General features: G+C 60.8%; 1 protein-coding gene and 1 long non-coding RNA gene across 2 annotated transcripts; both read left to right on the top strand.

Annotated features, from left to right (window-relative positions):
* Positions 1–4,606: 4,606 nt before the first annotated feature.
* LOC137455950 (uncharacterized) lies at positions 4,607–5,284 on the top strand. Its single transcript, XR_010990935.1, has 3 exons — positions 4,607–4,654; positions 4,903–4,960; positions 5,243–5,284. It is a non-coding gene; the product is annotated as an uncharacterized lncRNA (long non-coding RNA).
* Positions 5,285–5,318: 34 nt separating this feature from the next.
* On the top strand, positions 5,319–12,113 carry LOC137455978 (alpha-2-macroglobulin-like protein 1). The gene is made up of 8 exons (XM_068167181.1): positions 5,319–5,390; positions 6,436–6,624; positions 8,380–8,470; positions 8,567–8,666; positions 9,417–9,642; positions 9,719–9,845; positions 10,494–10,615; positions 11,571–12,113. The coding sequence occupies exons 1-8, from the start codon at positions 5,319–5,321 to the stop codon at positions 11,586–11,588; spliced, it is 945 nt and encodes a 314-aa protein (XP_068023282.1). The 3' UTR covers positions 11,589–12,113.
* The last annotated feature ends 8,527 nt before the right edge of the window (positions 12,114–20,640 follow it).

Below are 20,640 nucleotides of genomic sequence, written 5' to 3'. Positions count from 1 at the left end.
CTGGGGCTCGGCTCAGGCTCCCCCCAGGGGCAGTCTTCCCTTGGCAGGCTGATGCCCTCGGGCTGCTCTGAGCACGGTGGCAGGGCAAAGCCTCTGCTCCTTATGGAGGGTCCCACGCAGGATTTGAGCCCTCGAAGATGGTCAGCCCACGTCCAGGCCCCACGGGCGAGGGCTGACGCCGGCTGTCCCCGTGCGCAGTAGGGCCCCGACTTCGAGCAAGTGATGGAGTGGAGGGGGGGTGAGGCTGCGGGCAGGGGCATGGGCGGGGAGCTGTCCCTTCCTGCTGAAGGAGCGTGAAGGAGCAGGGTGCGTGGGGACATGGGAGGCTGGGCTCCGCACTGCCGTCTCTGGCCACGGCGCGTGAGCCGCTGAAGGAAGCTATTGGGCACAGCCCCCGGTCCCCCACTGGGGGTCCCTCCCTCTCTCGCCTCCCTCCCTCCCCCCCCAGGTCTCCCCCAGTTTGCAGCGCTGCTCCAGCTGCCCCACAATCCGTGACGCCGAGAGGGACGAGACGATCCCACTGCGCGTCTGTGGGTGGTGAGTGGCAGGGGCAGCCCAGCAGCGAGCCCGCCCCGGGTGCTGCTGCCCCAGCAGCCACCCAGCCAGCTCCTGCTCCCCCGGCCAGGAACCCCTCCGGGAAGGGCTTTCCGGGGCAGCGCTGATGCCAGCTGTGCCAGTACATCTTACCCCCGGAGCGGGTACCCACACGGCACTGCGCCGTCTTGAGGGGCTCAGGTGAGGGCATCGCAGAGCCGGGAGGCACAGGGCTGCTGGTCCCCGGAGGGTTCTTCCCACGCTGGGCTGGCCGATGGCTGGCTGCCTCAGACTGGGCATCAGCACCCCATCCTGCTCTCACTGCAAACCCAGGAGACCAACCCCCCCAGGAGAGCAGGGGAGCCGAGCAGGGGACCTTTGGGTGGTTGTAGGGGCCCAGGGATGGGCAGGAAGGGGGCAGCCAGGTGGTGCGTGGCACGGAGTGGCACCGGCCCAGCGTGGGGGAGCAAGGCCTGCGGGGGATCCAAGGGCTGCAGGACAGGAGGGAGGGGAGGGGGGCAGCGGCGGCCGGGGGGGGGTGAGGGGTGAGGGCAGGAGATGGCCCTCAGGGGCCCAGCCAGGGGGCCCGCTGCCGACGCTGGCGCTCGCTTCAGACAGGGACGAAGGGCTGCTTCTCCAGCGAGGTGCCGGGCGGGCTGCCTTCAACCTGAGCAAACCCCTACGCCATGCCTCGGCTCTACGCCTTCGCCTGGCTGCAGCAGGAAGGGGCACCGGTGAGCATCGCCCTGCCAAGGGCCAGCCCGCGGTGTCCTGGGAAGGTGGTGTGGGCACCTGGAGGGCACGGCACTACTGCCCCCCTCAGGTCTCCCTGGGGTCTCTCCCCTCCCCATCCATGAGCACAGGAAGCACAGATCGATAGGGGCTGGGAGGGGACCTCTGGAGCTCACCCAGTCCAGCCCAGCAGGGCACCCCACAGCAGCTTGCCCAGCAGCACAATGCCCAGGGGAGGTTGGAAGCTCTCCACACCAGGAGACTCCACAACCTCCCTGGGCAGACCTTCTCCAGGGCCTCCCAGCACCCTCACACAAAATAACTTTCTCTCCTCCTGCTCAGATGGAACCTCCTGGGTGCCAGTTTGTGCCCCTTGGGCCCTTGGGATGTCCCTGGACACCACTGAGCAGTAGCCTGGCCCCTGCCTCTTGCCCCCCAGCCTTTAGCTCTTGCTGAGCAATTGCTCAGCTGCCCTCTGGGGGCCTGCTCTTCTGCAGGCTCTCAGCCCCAGGGCTCTCAGCCTTTGCTCCTCCCAGAGCTGCTCCAGGCCCCTCAGCAGCTTTGTAGCCTCTGTTGGACTCTCTCCAGCAGTTCTCTGTCTCCCTGGAACTGGGGAGGCCCAGAGCTGGGACCCAGGACTCCAGATGTGGGCCTCCCTAGGGCAGAGCAGAGGGGGGGACGAGAACCTCCCTCGACCTGCTGACCACACTCTCTTTAATGCGCCCCAGGAGGCCCATAGCCCTTCTGCCCACCAGGGCACCTTGCTGGCTCATGGGAGCTGTGCCCCCCAGCTCTCCCAGCTCCTCCTCCTTGAGCTGCTTCCCAGCAGGGCTCCCCTCTCCTGACTGTCTGTGCAGAGGTTGTTCCTCCCCAGGGGCAGGGGTCCTGCACATGCTCTTGCTGACCTTCATGACCTCTGCCCTGCCCTGCCCTCCCCTGCTGGTCAATCACTGTGCTTTTGAGAGTCTCTGACCCATCTTTCCTGGAGGTCATGCACCGGGATAGTTGCTGAGAGCCTCTCCTCCTCTCTCCTCTCCCCTCTCCCCTCTCTCCTCTCCCCTCTCCCCTCTCTCCTCTCCTCCTCTCTCCCCTCTCCCTCTCTAACCCCTCTCCCCTCTCTCCTCTCCTCTCTCCTCATCCCCTCTCTCCTCTCCCCTCTCTCCCTTCTCCCCCTCTCCCTCTCTCCTCTCTCTCCTTCCCCTCTCCCTCTCCCTCTCTCTCTCTTCTCTCCTCTCCCCGCTCTCTCCTCTCCTCCCTCTCCCCTCTCTCCTCTCCCCTCTTCTCTCCTCTCTCCTCCTCTCTCCTCCTCTCCTCTCTCCTCCTTCTCTCCTCTCCCCTCTCCTCTCTCTCTCAGCCTCTCCTCCTCTCCCTCTCTCTCTCTCCTCTCCCTCTCTTCTCCCTCTCTCCCTCTCTCCTCTCTCTCTCCTCTCCCCTCTCTCCCTCTCCTCTCTCCTCCTCTCCTCTCTCTCTCTCCTCTCTCTCTCTCCTCTCTCTCCTCTCCTCTCTCCTCTCTTCCTCTCTCCTCTCTCCTCTCCCTCCTCTCCCCTTCTCCTCCTCTCTCCTCTCTTCTCACTCCTCTCTCCTCTCCCCCTCCCCCTCTCCTCTTCTCTCTCCTCTCTCTCCTCTCTCCTCTCTCTCTCTCCTCTCTCCTCTCTCCTCTCTCCGCTCTCCCTCTCCCCTCTCCCCTTTCCCTCTCTCCCTCTCTTCTCTCTCCCTCTCCCCTCTCCCCTCTCCCCTCTCTCTCTCCTCCTCTCCTCTCTCTCTCTCCCTCTCCCCTCTCCTCCTCTCCTCTCTCCTCTCCCTCTCCTCCTCTCTCTCTCTCCTCTCCCCTCACCTCTCTCTTCTTCCTCTCTCCTCTCCCCTCACTCCTCTCTCTTCTCTCCTCTCTCTCCTCTCTCCCCATTCTCCTCTCACCTCTCTCCTCTCCACTCTCTCCTCTCTCCTCTCTCCTCTCCCCTGTCTTATCTCTCCTGTCTTCTCTCACTCTCTCCTCCTCTCCTCTTCCCCTCTCTCCTCTCCCCTCACTCCTCTCTCTTCTCTCCGCTCTCCTCTCCCCATTCTCCTCTCACCTCTCTCCTCTCCACTCTCTCCTCTCTCCTCTCTCCTCTCCCCTGTCTTATCTCTCCTGTCTTCTCTCATCTCTCTCCTCTCTCCTTTCCCCTCTCTCCTCTCTCCTCACTCCTCTCTCCTGTCCCCCAGGGCTGTGGCAGACAGTGACCCAAACCTGTCTGGTCGTGCAGGAAACAACCACAATCAGCCTCCAGAGCCCTGATTTCTTCTACAATCCTGGGGCTCCCTACAAAGCCACGGTAACGGGGGGGGGGCCTGCACCCTGCTGCCCCCAACCCTGTTCTCTCTGAGCCCCTGCCCTGCCCAGCCCTGCCCTCTGCCCCACACCTGCAGCCCAGCCCAGCCCAGGCCATTTCCCCTTTCTTTCCTGGTGCAGATGCTGCTGAAGGGCCCCAAGGGCTCTGTGCTGAGGGAGAAGGAGCTCCTCCTTGTGATCAACAACATGACAGGGTTGGTGGGGATACAAACCCTGCTGACAGATGAGCTGGGGAGAGCCTCTGTGGAGCTGGACACCTCTGGCTGGAGTGACAAGATCACCCTGCCACGTGAGTGAGCCCTCAGGAGGCAGAGCTCTTCTTATGGGGCACCTTCCAGCCTCCTCTTGACCCCAGCTGGTCCTTTTGCCCCCTCAGCACCCCCCTGCTGAAAGCTCCACCTGTTCCTTAGCCTTCTTCAAGCCTTGCTTGCCCACCTGCAGACCCTTCCTGCTCCTGCTGCGCAGCTCTCAGTCCGTGCTGCTCTCTACAAGTTCCTCCTCTCTGCCTTCCTGCTCTCCCACTCCACTGCCCAGTTTCAGGACCCATTTTCAGGACCCCTTTCTGCCTTCACCACCTGGGGCACAAGATCAGATCCTCAGGGGTTGGGCTTTCAGTTCCTACCCCCTGCTCACACCTGCTGCTCAGCCCCTTGCCTCCTGCTCTTGCCACCCCCTTCGAGGGTCCCTTGTGCTGCTGCTCAGCTCTCTGCTTTGGGTGCTGAGCACAGCTGGGCTCTGCTCCTTGGCAACCTTCCTGCAGGGATGCCACAGCTGCAGGGTGGCTCTGCCCCCCTCCCTGCTTCTGCTCTTTGCTGTTGCCCTCAGGGAGCCTTCAAGGATGGACCTCCAGCTGCAGAGCCTGAAATCCTGGGCAGCTCCCACTACCAAAGTGTTGTTTACCGCCTGTACCCCAGCTCCCTCGGGGGGAAAAGCCTTCCTGGCCATCCACAGGGTGGCAAAGGAGCTGCCCCTGTGGCCAGACTCTGCAGCTGAAGGTGGATTACTTCTTGGGGGGAGAAGGCCACGGGGATGGAGCAGCACAGCCTGGATGTGGTCTTCCTGGTGAGTCTTCACCTGGGGAGGGATGGGAGGCTGCAGGGGAGGCTGCCCAGGGGTGGGGCTTCAGCAGAAACCATTCCCAGCCAGCCCTGAGAGCTGGAGCTGGCAGGTCTTGAGGCACCGTTTCCATCCCTCCTGCAGGATGTGGCTCTAATGGTCTCTCTCTGAGCCTCCTCCGTGGTACCCCCTCGGCTGCTTGTGCTCATTCCCTGCTCAGCATCAGTTTGGTTGTTCCATCTCCTCCTCTGCAGGTCCTGGCCAAGGGGGCCATAGTCACTGTCCTCAGGAAAGAGCTGCATGCAGAGCCTGGTAAGTCTCAAGGCGTGGAGGGGCTGTGCAGGGCTCTGCTCTCCATCCCTGCTCCTCATAGGCTCACAGCACCAGGAAATGGTTTGGGCTGGAAGGAACCTTCAAGATCATCCAGTTCCAGCCCCCTGCCACGGGCAGGGACCCCCTCCCACCAGCCCAGCTGGCTCAAGGCCTCATCCAGCCTGGCCCTGAACACCTCCAGGGAGGAGGCAGCCACAGCCTCCCTGGGCAGCCCTGTGCCAGAGTCTCCCCATCCACCTCCTCTCCTTTCCTGTGGTCCAGGGCTGAAAGGCTTCTTCTCCCTGGAGCTGCCCATCAGCCTCCCAGCTGGCACCCCAGGTTCAGGGTGCTGGGCTACATGGTGCTGCCTGATGGGGAGCTGGTGGCTGACAGCACCAAGTTCAGCGTGGCCAAGTGCTTCCCCACCAAGGTGAGCAGGGGCTGCCAGAGCCAGGGGAGCTGCTGCTGGCCTTGGTGGGGAGCTGCAGGCACTGAGCCCTCACTCCTCAGCAGAGCTTTCCCTCACCCCCAGACTCTCCTTTCAGGGAGGGTTCTCCTTCCCCTCCATTCCTGCTGCTGCTGCAAACCACCTCCTGGCTCTGCTCACTGCCCCTCACTCTCCATCCTCTGCTGGTGCCTGGGGCCAGGCTGTGGCACAGAGGTGCTGCCTGGGACCAGCTCCCCACTCTCCTCATGCAAAGGCTTCCTCCCTCCCCAGGTGAACCTCCTCCTTCTCAGAGCAGAGGGCCCTGGGGGGCTCCCAGCTCCGGCTGAAGGTGCAGGCTGCCCCAGGGTCACTCTGTGCTACCTACGCCACGGACCAACGCGCTCAGCCCCTCAGCTTCCAAGCCCAGGCTCAGCCCTGATGTGGTGAGGATGAAGTAACCCTCAGAGCTGAGCTGGCCCTGGGCTGGGCAGGGGCATGGGGCCAGCGGTTTCTTTCTACTGCCACCTATTCTAGAGGAGGGCAGCAGGGAGCCTGGGGAGTTGCTGGGTGTCCAGGAGCCTGCAGTGAGCCACTGCCACCCACCCATGGCCCTCGGGGCTTTGCTGGGGAGATGCTGCACCACTGCCTGGTGATGCCTCCCAGCAGCATGCACAGCCTCCCTGGGCACCCTGTTCTAGTGTCTCCCCACCCATCTCCTCTCCTGTGCTCCAGGGCTGAGAGGCTGCTTCTCCCTGGAGCTGCCCCTCAGGCTCCAGCTGAGGCGCTCCGGGGTGCCTCCTGGGGTGGAAACCCCCAGAAGAGGGGGTGGGGGGTGGGAAGCATCCCCTGCTCTTGGAGAGAAGAGAGATGGGGCAGTGATGAGGCCCAGGGGAGAGGCTGGCAGCAGGGCAGCATCACTGCCATGCCCTGGGAGGTGCAGAAGCTCCAGGAGCAAAGCCAGGGGCCACAGAGTCTGGAGCTGGGCCGGCAGTGTTCTGTGTGTGGCTTTGCTGTAGGTCTATGACAGCATCCCCCAGGTTCTATGAAGGCAACTACCCCTTGGCAGTGGAAGAGTTTGACTTACCCACGTGTGCATTGCTGGGGTTCAGAGAGGGTGATCACAGCCTTGCCCTCCCTCAACTGCTTCGAGGTGCCAGGCAACCACAGCTGGAAGCGCTGCTTCCGCAGCCTGCAGCGCAGGGCTGCAGACACCCCAGGCCCCTCCACTCTCCTGAAGGTAGGAGCCCCCCAGCCCTCCCTCACACTCCTCCCAGGGTGCTGGGGGCACCTGCCCCCTTCCCCAGCCAGCCCCCTGTCTGTGCTCATGAGCAATGCTCTCAGAATCACAGACTCCTTCAGGCTGGACCAGGAGCCCAGCCCCACCCCTGCCCCCCGGGGCATGGCCCCCAGGGGCTATGGCTACAGGCTCCCTGAGCACCTCCAGGCATGGGGACTCCACCACCCCCCCCTGGGCAGCCTGGGCCAGTCCCCTGACCACCCCTGCAGCAAGGAAATTATTCCCCATATCCAACCTAACCCTCCCCTGCTGCAACTGAGACCATCTCCTCTTGTCCTGTCAGTGCTGCAGGCTGGGGGTAGTGTGGCTGAGAGCAGCCAGGCAGAGGGAGACCTGGGGGTGCTGGGGGGACAGCAGCTGAACAGGAGGCAGCAGTGTGCCCAGGGGCCCAGAAGGCCAAGGGCATCCTGGCCTGCAGCAGGAAGAGTGTGGCCAGCAGGAGCAGGGAAGTCCTTGTGCCCTGTGCTCAGCACTGCTGAGGCCACACCGTGAGTCCTGTGTCCAGTTCTGGGCTCCTCAGGTTAGGAAAGAGGTTGAGCTGCTGGAAGGTGTCCAGAGAAGGGCAAGAAAGCTGGGGAGGGGTCTGGAGCACAGCCCTGGGAGGAGAGGCTGAGGGAGCTGGGGTGGCTTAGCCTGGAGAAGAGGAGGCTCAGGGGAGACCTTCTTGCTCTCTGCAACTGAAGTTCTATACAGAAAGAGTGATTGCGCTATGGAATGGGCTGCCCGGGGGAGGTGGTGGAGTCGCCGTCATTGAAGGTGTTCAGAAGGAGACTTGCTGGGGTGCTTGGTGCCATGGGTTAGCTGTCCTGGGTGGGTTGGATTGGTTGATGGGTTGGACACGATGATCTTGAAGGTCTCTTCCAACCTGGTTTGGTTTATTCTAATAATTCTAATTCTAACTGCCTGCAGGGAGGTTGGAGCCAGGTGGGGGTTGGGCTCTTCTGCCAGGCAATCAGCAGGAGAACAAGAGGACACAGTCTCAAGCTGTGCCAGGGGAGGTTTAGGCTGGAGATGAGGAGAAAGTTCTTCCCAGCAAGAGAGATTGGCCATCGGGATGTGCTGCCCAGGGAGGTGGTGCAGTCCCCATCCCTGGAGGTGTTTAGGAAGAGCCTGGATGAGGCCCTTGGTGCCATGGCTGAGTTGATCAGATGGTGCTGGGTGAGAGGTTAGACTTGGTGATCTCAAATGTCTCTTCCAACCTTATTGGTTCTATGATTCTGTTATAGTTGGGAGCAGAGCCCAGCCCCCACCTGGCTCCAGCCTCCTCTCAGGGAGCTGCAGAGAGCAATGAGATCTCCCTCAGCCTCCTCCAGGCTCAACACCCCCCAGCTCCCTCAGCTGCTCCTCCCCAGCCCTGTTCTCCAGACCCTTCCCAGAGCTCTGTTGCCCTTCCCTGGCCCTGCTGCAACCTCTCAATGTCCTTCTTGGAGTGAGGTCCCCAAAACTGAACCCAGGGTTCAAAGTGTGGCCCAGTGCAGGGGGACAATCATTGCCCTGCTCCTGCTGCCCACACCACTGCTGATCCAAGCCAGGCTGCTGGTGACCACCTTCTGGTGGCCCTGCCTCATCTTCAGCCACCCTTGGCCGAGTGCCCTCAGGTCCTCTTCCAGCAGGTAGCTTCCAGGCACTCTGCCCAAGCCTGGAGCCCTCCTGGGGTGGCTGTGTTCCATGCTTCTGTTCTGGGCCACGTTTCAGGAAGCAAGTTTGAAAGTGATCACCAACGCCCTCCTGGGCTGCTCCTCCAGAGTCCAGTACCAGAAGTTTCAAAGCCTTCTCTTCGCCACAGGCAAGAGGGGAGGGGCTGGAGCTGCCTGGGTGCTGGCTGCAGAAGGGACATCCTGCCTCTTCCCTTCCTTCCTTTCTGACAGCACACTGCTTGCAGGAGCACCCCTGGAGGCCATTGAGCAGGCAGGGGTGCTGCAGGACACTGGGCTGCAGAGGGACCTGCTGAGGACGTGGCTGTGGGAGCTGCTCCCCGTGGGGTGAGTTGGGAGCTCCAGCAGAGCTGGAGCCAAGGGGCTGCCCTGACCTCATCAGCCTCACCCCTGGGTGCAGCACCCACGCTCCAGCTCAGTGTCCAGGAGTCACACTGAGACATGTCCAGCTCCTTCCCTGGGAACTCAGCAGCATACCCAGGAGGGATTCAGGATCCCTGAGAGGGATTCAGGATCTGTTCTGGAGGCAGGGGCTGCCATGAGGGGCAGGGGCTGCCATGAGAGGCAGGGGCTGCCATGAGGGGCAGGGGCTGCCATGAGGGGCAGGGGCTGCCATGAGAGGCAGGGGCAGGGGCTGCTATGAGGGGCAGGGGCTGCCATGAGGGGCAGGGGCTGCCATGAGAGGCAGGAGCTGCCATGAGGGGCAGGGGCTGCCATGGGGGGCAGGGGCTGCCATGAGATCCAGGAGCTGCCATGAGAGGCAGGGGCTGCCATGAGGGGCAGGGGCTGCCAAGAGGGGCAGGGGCTGCCATGAGAGGCAGGGGCTGCCATGAGAGGTAGGGGATGCCATGAGGGGCAGGGGCTGCCATGAGAGGCAGGAGCTGCCATGAGGGGCAGGGGCAGCGAGGGTGCCTCAGCCCATCCCCGAGTCTGTGCTGGCCAGCAGGTGGCCTTCAACTCTCCTGGCCCACTGAGCTGCTGGCGGGGGTCAGGTGCCCAGGACCTGGAGGAAGGGCCTTGGCTGTGCCAAATCAAGCCCAGCCTGCAAGCTCTGCCCCATCCTCCCCTGCCCTGCAGGGAGAGCGGCTCGGCAGAGGTGATGGTGACAGTGCCCAACGCTACCACCAGCTGGGAGGCTGGGATGCTCTGCACGACTCCCCTGGGCTTGGGGCTGGCCCCTGCCACCACCCTGACCACCTTCAAGCCCCTCTCCGTGGAGCTGGCACTGCCCTCCTCCGTGGCCCCCCACGAAGCCTTCACCCCCGTGGCCACCGTCGCCAACTACCTGCAGCAGTGCCTGCGGGTGAGTGGGGCCGGGGAGGGGGCCCTGGGGCTGGGGGCTGGTGGGGGCTGATGGAGCTGTGGCCGTGGCCTGGCAGGTCCAGGTGAGGCTGGTGACACCTGTGGGGCTGGAGATGCTGGCAGGAATGAGCAGGGTCTACAGAGACTGCGTCTGCCCCGAGGAACCGAGGACCTTCCACTGGAGACTGAGAGCCACCAGCCAGGGTACAGAGGGGACAGCAGAGGGCTGGGGAGGGGGCAGGGGAGGCCAGCAGTGACACCCCTCACAAACCTCCCCTTTCTCACTGCTTTCCTCATCCCTTCCTCCCTCTCCCAACCACCTCTCTCCAGTTTCCCTTTTCCCTTCTCCACTCTCCAGCCTCTTCCCTCCAAACCCTTCCTCCCTCTCCCAGCCACCTCTCTCCTCTTCCCCTTTCCCCTTCAGCCTCACCTCCATCCCTGGAAAGGTAATGAAGCAACTTATGCTTGGTGCTGTCTCATCCCTGGAGTTGTTTAGGAAGAGCCTGGATGAGGCCCTTGGTGCCATGGTTTAGCTGATCAGATGGTGCTGGGGGAGAGGTTGGACTGGATGACCTCAAAGATCTCTTCCAACCTGCTCTATTCTATTCTATTCTATTCTATTCTATTCTATTCTATTCTATTCTATTCTATTCTATTCTATTCTATTCCATTCCATTCCATTCCATTCCATTCCATTCCATTCCACTCTCCAGCCTCTTCCCTCCACTTCTGGTCCCATCACAGCCCCACCCCCACCCTCCTCCTCTTCCTTCCCCAGCTCCCCAGGATGGCTCTGAGCTGGAGCCAGCCCCTGAGGCAGTGGCACAGTGACCTCCCCATCTGCCTCTGCAGGGAACATGACTGCCATGGCTGTGGCCAGGACCCTGAACTCTGGCAACCTCTGTGGCACCCAGGTGCCCACAGTGCTCAGCCAGGGGCAGCAGGACACCGACTCCAAAGTGCTGCTGGTGCAGGTGAGCAGAGCTGTGGCGGTGGTGGGAGACTGCTGCTGGTGGTGGTGGGAGACTGATGCTGGTGCAGGGAGACTGCTGCTGGTGGTGGGAGACTGCTGCTGGTGCTGGGTGATTGCTGCTGGTGGTGGGAGACTGCTGCTGGTGGTGGGAGACTGCTGCTGGTGCTGGGAGAGTGCTGCTGGTGGTGGGAGAGTGCTGCTGGTGCTGGGAGACTGCTGCTGGTGCTGGGAGACTGCTGCTGGTGGTGGGAGAGTGCTGCTGGTGGTGGGAGACTGCTGCTGGTGGTGGGAGACTGCAGCTGGTGGTGGGAGACTGCTGCTGGTGGTGAGAGACTGCTGCTGGTGCTGGGAGACTGCTGCTGGTGCTGGGAGACTGCTGTTGGTGGTGGGAGACTGCTGCTGGTGGTGAGAGACTGCTGCTGGTGCTGGGAGAGTGCTGCTGGTGCAGGGAGACTGCTGCTGGTGGTGGGAGACTGCTGCTGGTGGTGAGAGACTGCTGCTGGTGGTGAGAGACTGCTGCTGGTGCAGCTGAGCAGAGCTGGTGGCCAGGCTGAGAGAGTTGGCCTTGGGCAGCCTGCAGAAGAGGAGGCTTCAGAGAGAGCTTCTGGTGGCCTTGCAGTGCTTCAAGGGCCCAGCAGAGAGCTGGGGACAGAGCTTTGAGCAGGGCCTGATGGGACAGGACAAGGAGGGATGGTTGGAAAGGGCAAGAGGGAGCTTGAGAGTGGAGAGGAGAAATGTTTGGCAGTGAGGGTGGGGAGAGCCTGGCCCAGGCTGCCCAGAGAGCTGGGAGCTGCCCCATGCCTGGCAGCAGTGCAGGGGAGGTTGTGTGGGGCTGTGAGCAGCCTGCTGTGGCTGGGGCTGTCCCTGGGGGCTGCAGGGGGCTGCACTGGCTGAGCTTTAAAGGTCCCTTCCAATCCCTTCCCTGATTCTACCCCTGCTGTATTCTTGTTTTTAAGCCTCCAGCATCAAAGTGAAGGCAAACTGCAGCTGCCTGGCTGTGCCTCCAGCCCCATCCCTGCCACAGCCAGCAGCCACCCACCACCTCCAGAGCTGGCAGCCTCTTCACATCCCTTGTCCCCCTTCACCTGACCCAGCAGCAGCCTGAGCAGCAGGGTTGAGAAGAAGACTCTGAGCCCCCCATGGAGTCCTGGTGCCCCTGCAGCCCCTTGGAGAGGACAGCAGGGCAGGTGAGCTGAGCCTGGGCTGACCACAGGCCTTGGGAGAGGAGTGGAAGCCTGGTGGGTGGCCATGGAGAGGGGGCTCTGGGTGCAGCCCTGGCCCTGGCCCCACTCCCCCAGGCTGGAAACCAAAGAAATCTCCAAGGGGGCTAAGGGAGGTGGAAGCAGCAAACTGCTTTGCTTGCAGGAAAGCTTCTTTGCTGCAGGCTCCTGACCCAAACTCAGCTGGGCTTGGAGGCTCAGGTCTCCTGTGCCCCCCAGTGATGTGCCAGAGGGGCTGCATCTTCCCTTTGCTTTGCTGAATAAAGAGCTGGAAGCAGAGAGGGCACTGATGGCGTGGGCAGCAAGGCAGGAGGAGAAGCAGCACCACATGGGCTGAGGGCTGCCTGCTCTGCAGGGCCTGGGGCCAAGGCACTTGGGCTCCTGCTCCCAAATCACCACCAGCAGATGGCAAATCCTCTGGGCAGTACTTGCCCTGCAGGCACTGATCCCACAGGCAAAGCCCTTCCTGCTCCTGGATCAGCCTCCTGCTCCTCGAGGTGCCCAACACATCCTGTGCTGTGTCCTGGAGGGCTTGGAGTGCTGCTGGCCCCCAGCTCCTGCCACAGTGAACCCCAGGGTGCCTGTGGGGCACTGAGCCATGCCCACAGCCTGGGGCAGCAGCAGCAGCTCAGGGCCGTGCTCCCTGCTTGTGTTCATGGGGCTGGGGGAGAGCAGACTCTTCTGGACACCAGCAGCAGGTGGGACTGCTCCTGAAGGACAGGCAGGGGAGCACAAGAGGGTGTCCAGCACTACCTGAGCAGGGCAGGCAGGGGGACAGCAGCCATGGCCACTGAGAGCCCACAGGGAAGAGCACAGCTCCACAGAGCCACTGGATGACAGAACAGGTTGAGCTGGAAGAGACCTTCCAAGCTCAGCCAGTGCAGCCCCCTGCAGCCCCCAGGGACAGCCCCAGCCACAGCAGGCTGCTCACAGCCCCACACAACCTCCCCTGCACTGCTGCCAGGCATGGGGCAGCTCCCAGCTCTCTGGGCAGCCTGGGCCAGGCTCTCCCCACCCTCACTGCCAAACATTTCTCCTTCTCTCCACTCTCAAGCTCCCTCTTGCCCTTTCCAACCCTCCCCCCTTGGCCTGTCCCATCAGGCCCTGCTCAAAGCTCTGTCCCCAGCTCTCTGCTGGGCCCTTGAAGCACTGCAAGGCCACCAGAAGCTCTCCCTGGAGCCTTGTCTTCTGCAGGCTGCCCAAGGCCAACTCTCTCAGCCTGGCCACCAGCTCTGCCAGTCCAACCAGAGGTGTCCAGCTCGAAGGAGGCTGTCCCTGAGGAGTCAGTCAGGAGGGTCTGCCTCACCTCTCCTCCTTGGTGCCTCACGATGAGCGGGAGCTGCTTCCGCGGCAGCGCGGCGCCGGCAGCTCCCTTCAGCAGCATCTGCAGCAGGAGGGCAGGGGAGGAGCCCCGGGGTGGGCTGCTCTGCACGGGGCTGGGGGGCAGCAGGGGCATGGCTGGCTGCAGCAGGGTGCAGAGGAGCCCTGTGGGGTGCAGGGACCCCCTCCATTACCATGCCAGTGTAGGGGATGCCAGACCTGTAGAAACCATTGGTGTCTTCGAAGGTGACGGAGAGGCTTTCGGGGACAATCTTGAAGCTCTTGGTGCCGCTCACCTCCAGCCCTGTGGGGAGGGAGTGGGGAGCTGAGGCTGTTGCAGGGACACAGAGCACAGGTCACCTGCTGCCACCTTCCCCCTCAGGGTGCAGAAAATGCCCCTGCAGGCTTTGCCTCTGCAGCCAACAGCAGCCAGCAGAGCTTGCACCTCCCAGCAGCAGAGCGAAGCCTCTGTGGCCTGGTTTGGAGCTAGAGCCGGGCTGCAGCTGGCTGCAGAGACTTCAGCAGAGGTCCTTCACCAATGCAGGACCACCCTGGGGCCAGGGGCCAGCACATGGCCTTCTCCTTTTCCAAAGCCAAGCCTCTGGAGGTGAATTCTGGCATGAGCAAGGTGGTGGCTGAGGGATTAGCTCCAAGGGTGAAGCCACACAAGCAGCCTGGGTGAAACCACAGCTCCACTTTGCAAGGACTCATCTCACTGTTGGCCAAATCTTTGGAGCCTGGGAAGTTTTGTTAGCCTCCTGACCCTTTCTCTGCTCAGAACTTGAATAGTTGGGGCTGTTCAGTCTGGAGAAGAGAAGGCTCCCAGGAGACAAGTCCAAGTGCCAGGGGCTGCACTTTGAAGCTCTTGGTGCCTCTCACCTCCAGCCCTGTGGGGAGGGAGTGGGGAGCTGAGGCTGTGTAATGGGTTGGGGCAAACCCCCTCCCCACCACGGGCAGAAAACAACGACTCAGACAAAAGGATTGCAAAAGTGATGGAAAGTTTAAATAGAAAAACAATTTAAAAACAAAACAAACAGCAATGAAAGCTTTACAGAGCACCACAAGCACCGTGACAAAGAGAGATCCCAGAACACACCCTGGGAGTACACCCAAACCCACCCCCCCCCCCCGAGCTCTTTCCTCCCCCCCCCAACCGAGACTTGGGCCTGGGCAGGCCCAAGGGAAGCAGCTCAGCCATTTTACCTAGGCTGCAGCTGGGGACAAAAGAGGAAGTGAAGACCCCGCATGGGCATTTTATAGGGGAGCAGGGCATTATGGGAATGCAATACCTGGTCTCCTGTGACCACCCCCTGGGCTGGGCCCACCCCTTGAGACCTCCCAGGTGTGGTCTATGCAGTGGCATCCGGGCCAGCCCCCAGCCTAAACCACCACACGGCACCCCTTATTCCATACCATAATCCCTGCACCCAAAACATATCATCAAATGAGAACTGTACTGATGACATGTCTAGCAACAGTCCAGGTCTTCATCTGGGCATCGTTCCACACAGTCTCTCATTCAGGCTAAAGTATCGGTCCAATCCAGTTCTTCTTCCTCATATGATGGAACCTCCCAGCAACCCAGAGTCATTCGCCTGCAGTGTGAATTGCTTGTGGATCATTGGGACATCCTGGTCACCTGGCATTACCTCACAACTTCTCAGCCGAACCTTTGTTTGCTTTTACAGTTACTCAGTCGCTTTTTTCCACCCCTGGGGCAAGTCGGTCGGAGCAACGACCACTTTTCTCCATCCCTCCACGGAGCCTCAGCTGACTGCTTCCAGCTCTGGTCCAAAGCTACACAAATGCACATCGCAGGCACATCACAAGCACATCACAGGCGCATCGCACGCGCATCGCAGGCACATCACAGGCACATCACAGGCACATCGCACGCACACCGCAGGCACATCAGAGGCACATCGCAGGCAAATCGCAGGCACATCGCAGGAACATTGCACGCACATCAGAGGCACATCACAGGCACATCGCAGGCACATCGCAGGCACATCGCAGCCACATTAGAGGCACATCACAGGCACATCGCAGGCACATCGCAGGCTCATCACAAGCACATCGCAGGCGCATCGCAGGCACATCACAGGCACATCAGAGGCACATGGCAGGCACATTGCAGCCACATCGCAGGCACATCACAGGCACATGGCAGGCACATCACAGGCACATCGCAGGCACATCGCAGGCATATCACAGGCACATCGCAGGCACATCATAGGCACATCGCAGGCACATCACAGGCACATCACAGGCACATCGCAGGCACATCACAAGCACATCGCAGGCACATCACAGGCACATCGCAGGCACATCGCAGGCACATCACAGGCACATCGCAGGCACATCACAAGCACATCGCAGGCACATCGCAGGCACATCGCAGGCACATCACAGGCACGTCGCAGGCGCATCGCAGGCACATCACAGCCACATCACAAGCTCATCAGAGGCACATCGCAGGCACATCACAGGCACATCCGAGGCACATCGCAGGCACATCAGAGGCACATCACAGGTACATCGCAGGCACATCACAGGCACATCGCAGGCACATCACAAGCACATCACAGGCACATGGCAGCCACATCACAGGAACATCGCAGCCACATCACAGGCACATCAGAGGCACATCACAGGCACATCGCAGGCATATCACAAGCACATCGCAGCCACATCACAGGCACATCACAGGCACATGGCAGGCACATGGAAGGCACATGGCAGGCACATCAGTGGCACCTCACAGGCACATCGCAGGCGCATCGCAGGCACATCACAGGCACATCGCAGGCACATCGCAGGCACATCACAGGCACATCGCAGGCACATCGCAGGCGCATCGCAGGCACATCGCAGCCACATCACAAGCACATCGCAGGCATATCAAAGGCACATCGCAGGCACATCGCAGGCGCATCGCAGGCATATCGCAGCCATATCACAGGCACATCAGAGTCACATCAGAGGCACATCGCAGCCACATCACAGGCACATTGCAGGCACATCACAGGCACATCACAGGCACATCGGAGGAACATCAGAGGCACATCGCAGGCACATCAGAGGCACATCGCAGGCACATCATAGGTACATCGCAGGCACATCAGAGGAACATCACAGGCACATCGCAGTCACATCGCGGGCACACCGCAGCCCTATCGCAGCCACATCACAAGTACAAGGCAGGCACATCACAAGCACATCGCAGGCACATCGCAGCCACAACACAGGCACATCACAGGCACATGGCAGGGACATAGCAGGCACATCGCAGGCACATCCGTGGCACATCACAAGCACATCGCAGGCACATCGCAGCCACATCACAGGCACATCACAGGCACATGGCAGGGACATAGCAGGCACATCGCAGGCACATCCGTGGCACATCACAGGCACATCGCAGGCACATCGCAGGAATATCAAAGGCACATCACAAGCACATCGCAGGCACATCGCAGCCACATCACAGGCACATCACAGGCACATGGCAGGGACATAGCAGGCACATCGCAGGCACATCCGTGGCACATCACAGGCACATCACAGGCACATCAGAGGCACATCGCAGGCACATCGCAGCAACATCGCAGGAACATCACATGCACATTTCAGGCACATCACAGGCACATTGCAGACACATCGCAGCCACATCACAAGCACAAGGCAGGCACATCAAAAGCACATCGCAGGCACATCGCAGCCACATCACAGGCACATCAGAGGCACATGGCAGGCACATCAGAGGCACATCGCAGGCACATCACTGGCACATCGCACGCACATCACAAGCACATCGCAGGCACATCGCAGGCGCATCGCAGGCACATTGCAGGCACATCACAGCCACATTGCAGGCGCATCGCAGGCACATCACAGCCACATCACAGGCGCATCGCAGGAACATCACAGGCACATCACAGGCACATGGCCGGCACATCACAGGCACATCAGAGGCACATCAGAGGCACATTGCAGGCACATCGCAGGCACATCACAGGCACATGGCAGGCACATCACAGGCACATTGCAGGCACATCACAGGCTCATCGCTGGCACATTACAGGCACATCGCAGGCACATCACAAGCACATCACAGTCACATCACAGGCACATCGCAGGCACATCAGAGGCACGTCACAGGCACATCGCAGGCACATCGCAGGCACATCACAGGCACATCGCAGTCACATTGGAGGCACGTCACAGGTGCATCGCAGGTACATCACAAGAACATCGCAGGCGCATCGCAGCGACATCGCAGCCACATCACAGGCACATGGCAGGCACCTCGCAGTCGCATCGCAGGCACATCGCAGGAACATCACAGGCACATCACAGGCACATCACAGGCACATGGCAGGCACATCACAGGCACATCACAGGCACATCAGAGGCACATCGCAGGCACATCACAGGCACATCGCAGGCACATCACAGGCACATCAGAGGCACATCGCAGGCACATCACAAGCACATCGCAGGCGCATCTCAGGCACATCACAGGCACATCGCCGGCACATCGTAGGGACATCACAGGCACATCGCGGGCACATCACAGGCTCATCGCTGGCACATTACAAGCACATCGCAGGCACATCACAAGCACATCACAGTCACATCACAGGCACATCGCAGGCACATCAGAGGCATGTCACAGGCACATCGCAGGCACATCGCAGGCACATCACAGGCACATCGCAGGCACATCGCAGGAACATCACAGGCACATCACAGGCACATGGCAGGCACATCACAGGCACATCAGAGGCACATCAGAGGCACATCGCAGGCACATCACAGGCACATCGCAGGCACATCACAGGCACATCAGAGGCACATCGCAGGCACATCACAAGCACATCGCAGGCGCATCTCAGGCACATCACAGGCACATCGCCGGCACATCGTAGGGACATCACAGGCACATCGCGGGCACATCACAGGCTCATCGCTGGCACATTACAAGCACATCGCAGGCACATCACAAGCACATCACAGTCACATCACAGGCACATCGCAGGCACATCAGAGGCATGTCACAGGCACATCGCAGGCACATCGCAGGCACATCACAGGCACATCGCAGTCACATCGCAGGCACATCACAGCCGCATCACACCTACATCGCAGGCACACCAGAGGCACATCACAGGCACATCGGAGGCACATCACAGGCACATCACAGGCACATCGCACCCACATCGCAGGCACATCACAGGCACATCACAGCCACATCGCAGCCACATCAGAGGCACATCGCAGGCACATCGCAGGCACATCAGAAGCACATCGCAGGAACATCGCAGCCACATCGTAGGCGCATGGCAGGCACATCACAGGACATCGCAGGCACATCACAGTCACATCGCAGCCACATATCAGCCACATCACAAGCAGGCACATCGCAGGCACATCGCAGGCACATCAGTGGCACATCACAGGCACATCACAGGCATATCACAGCCACATCGCAGGCACATCGCAGGCACATCAGAGGCACATCGCAGCCACATCGCAGCCACATCACAGGCACAATGCAGGCACATCACAGGCACATCGCAGGCACATCGCAGGCACATCGCAGCCACATCACAAGCACATCGCAGGCACATCTCAGGCACATCGCAGGCATATCACAGGCACATCGCAGGCACATCGCAGGCACATCACAGGCACATCAGTGGAACATCAGAGGCATATTTCAGGCACATCACAGGCACATCGCTGGCACGTCACAGGCACATCACAGGCACATCAGAGGAACATCAGAGGCACATCGCAGGCACATCACAGGCACATCGCAGCCACATCGCAGGCACATTGCAGGCACATCGCAACCACATCACAGGCACATCACAGGCACATGGCAGGCACATGGCAGGCACATCGCAGGCACATCAGTGGCACATCAGAGGCACATAGCAGGCACATCACAGCCACTTCGCAGGCACGTCACAGGCACATGGCAGGCACATCAGAGGCACATCGGAGGCACATCACAGGCACATCGCAGGCACATCACAGGCATATCAGAGACACATCGCAGGCACATCACAGGCACATCAGAAGCACATCGCAGGCACATCACAGGCACATCAGAGGCACATCAGAGGCACATCGCAGGCACATGGCAGGCACATCACAGGCACATCACAGTCACATTGCAGGCACATCACAGGCACATCACAGGCACATCGCAGAAACATCACAGGCACATCACAGGCACATCGCAGGCACATCGCAGGCACATCCGTGGCACATCACAGGCACATCGCAGGCACATCACAGGCACATCAGAGGCACATCGCAGGCACATCACAGGCACATCGCAGCCACATCACAGGCACATCGCAGGCACATCACAGGAACATCACAGGCACATCACAGGCACATCGCAGGCACATCGCAGGCACATCAGAGGCACATCACAGGCACATCGCAGGCACATCGCAGGCACATCAGAGGCACATCAGAGGAACATCTCAGGCACATCGCAGGCACATCGCAGGCACATCACAGGCACATCGCAGGCACATCGCAGGCACATCAGAGGCACATCACAGGCACATCGCAGGCACATCGCAGGCACATCAGAGGCACATCACAAGCACATCGCAGGCACATCGCAGGCACATCACAGGCACATCGCAGGCACATCGCAGGCACGTCACAGGCACATCGCAGTCACATTGCAGGCACGTCACAGGTGCATCGCAGGCACATCACCAGCACATCGCAGGCACATCGCAGCTACATCGCAGCCACATCACAGGCACATGGCAGGCACATCACTAGCACATCGCAGGCGCATCGCAGGCACATCACAGCCGCATCAGAGGCACATCGCAGGCGCATCGCAGGCACATCACAGGCACATCAGAGACACATCGCAGGCACATCACAGGCACATCGCAGGCACATCGCAGGCACATCACAGGCACATCACAGTCACATTGCAGGCACGTCACAGGTGCATCGCAGGCATATCACAAGCACATCGCAGGCACATCAGAGGCATATCGCAGGCACATCACAGGCACCTCAGAGGCATATCGCAGGCACATCACAGGCACATCGCAGCCACATCAGAGGCACATCGCTGGCACATCACAGGCACATCGCAGGCACATCACAGGCACATCACAGCCGCATCAGAGGCACATCGCAGACACATCACAGGCACATCGCAGCCACATCAGAGGCACATCGCAGGCACATCACAGGCACATCGCAGGCACATGGCAGGCACATCACAGGCACATCGCAGGCGCATTGCAGGCACATCGCAGGCACATCACAGCCACATCGCAGGCACATCACAGGCACATCAGAGGCACATCGCAGGCACATCGCAGCCACATCGCAGCCACATCACAGGCACATCACAGGCACATGGCAGGCACATCACAGGCACATCAGAGGCACATCACAGGCACATCGCAGGCACATAGCAGCCACATCACAG

The sequence above is a fragment of the Melanerpes formicivorus genome, unplaced genomic scaffold, assembly GCF_026170545.1.
Source record: "Melanerpes formicivorus ecotype bairdi unplaced genomic scaffold, bMelFor1.0.p_v2 SCAF_113, whole genome shotgun sequence".
NCBI lineage: Eukaryota > Metazoa > Chordata > Aves > Piciformes > Picidae > Melanerpes > Melanerpes formicivorus.
This window is presented reverse-complemented; position numbering and strand designations above follow the sequence as displayed.

Excerpts from the sequence above, each read along its gene's own strand:
- LOC137455978 (XM_068167181.1), top strand. The coding sequence starts at position 5,319 with ATGGTGCTGCCTGATGGGGAGCTGGTGGCTGACAGCACCAAGTTCAGC. Across the intron at positions 8,667-9,416 it reads TGGGAGCTGCTCCCCGTGGG|GGAGAGCGGCTCGGCAGAGG; the intron begins GTGAGTTGGGAG and ends CCTGCCCTGCAG. Across the intron at positions 9,643-9,718 it reads ACCTGCAGCAGTGCCTGCGG|GTCCAGGTGAGGCTGGTGAC; the intron begins GTGAGTGGGGCC and ends GTGGCCTGGCAG.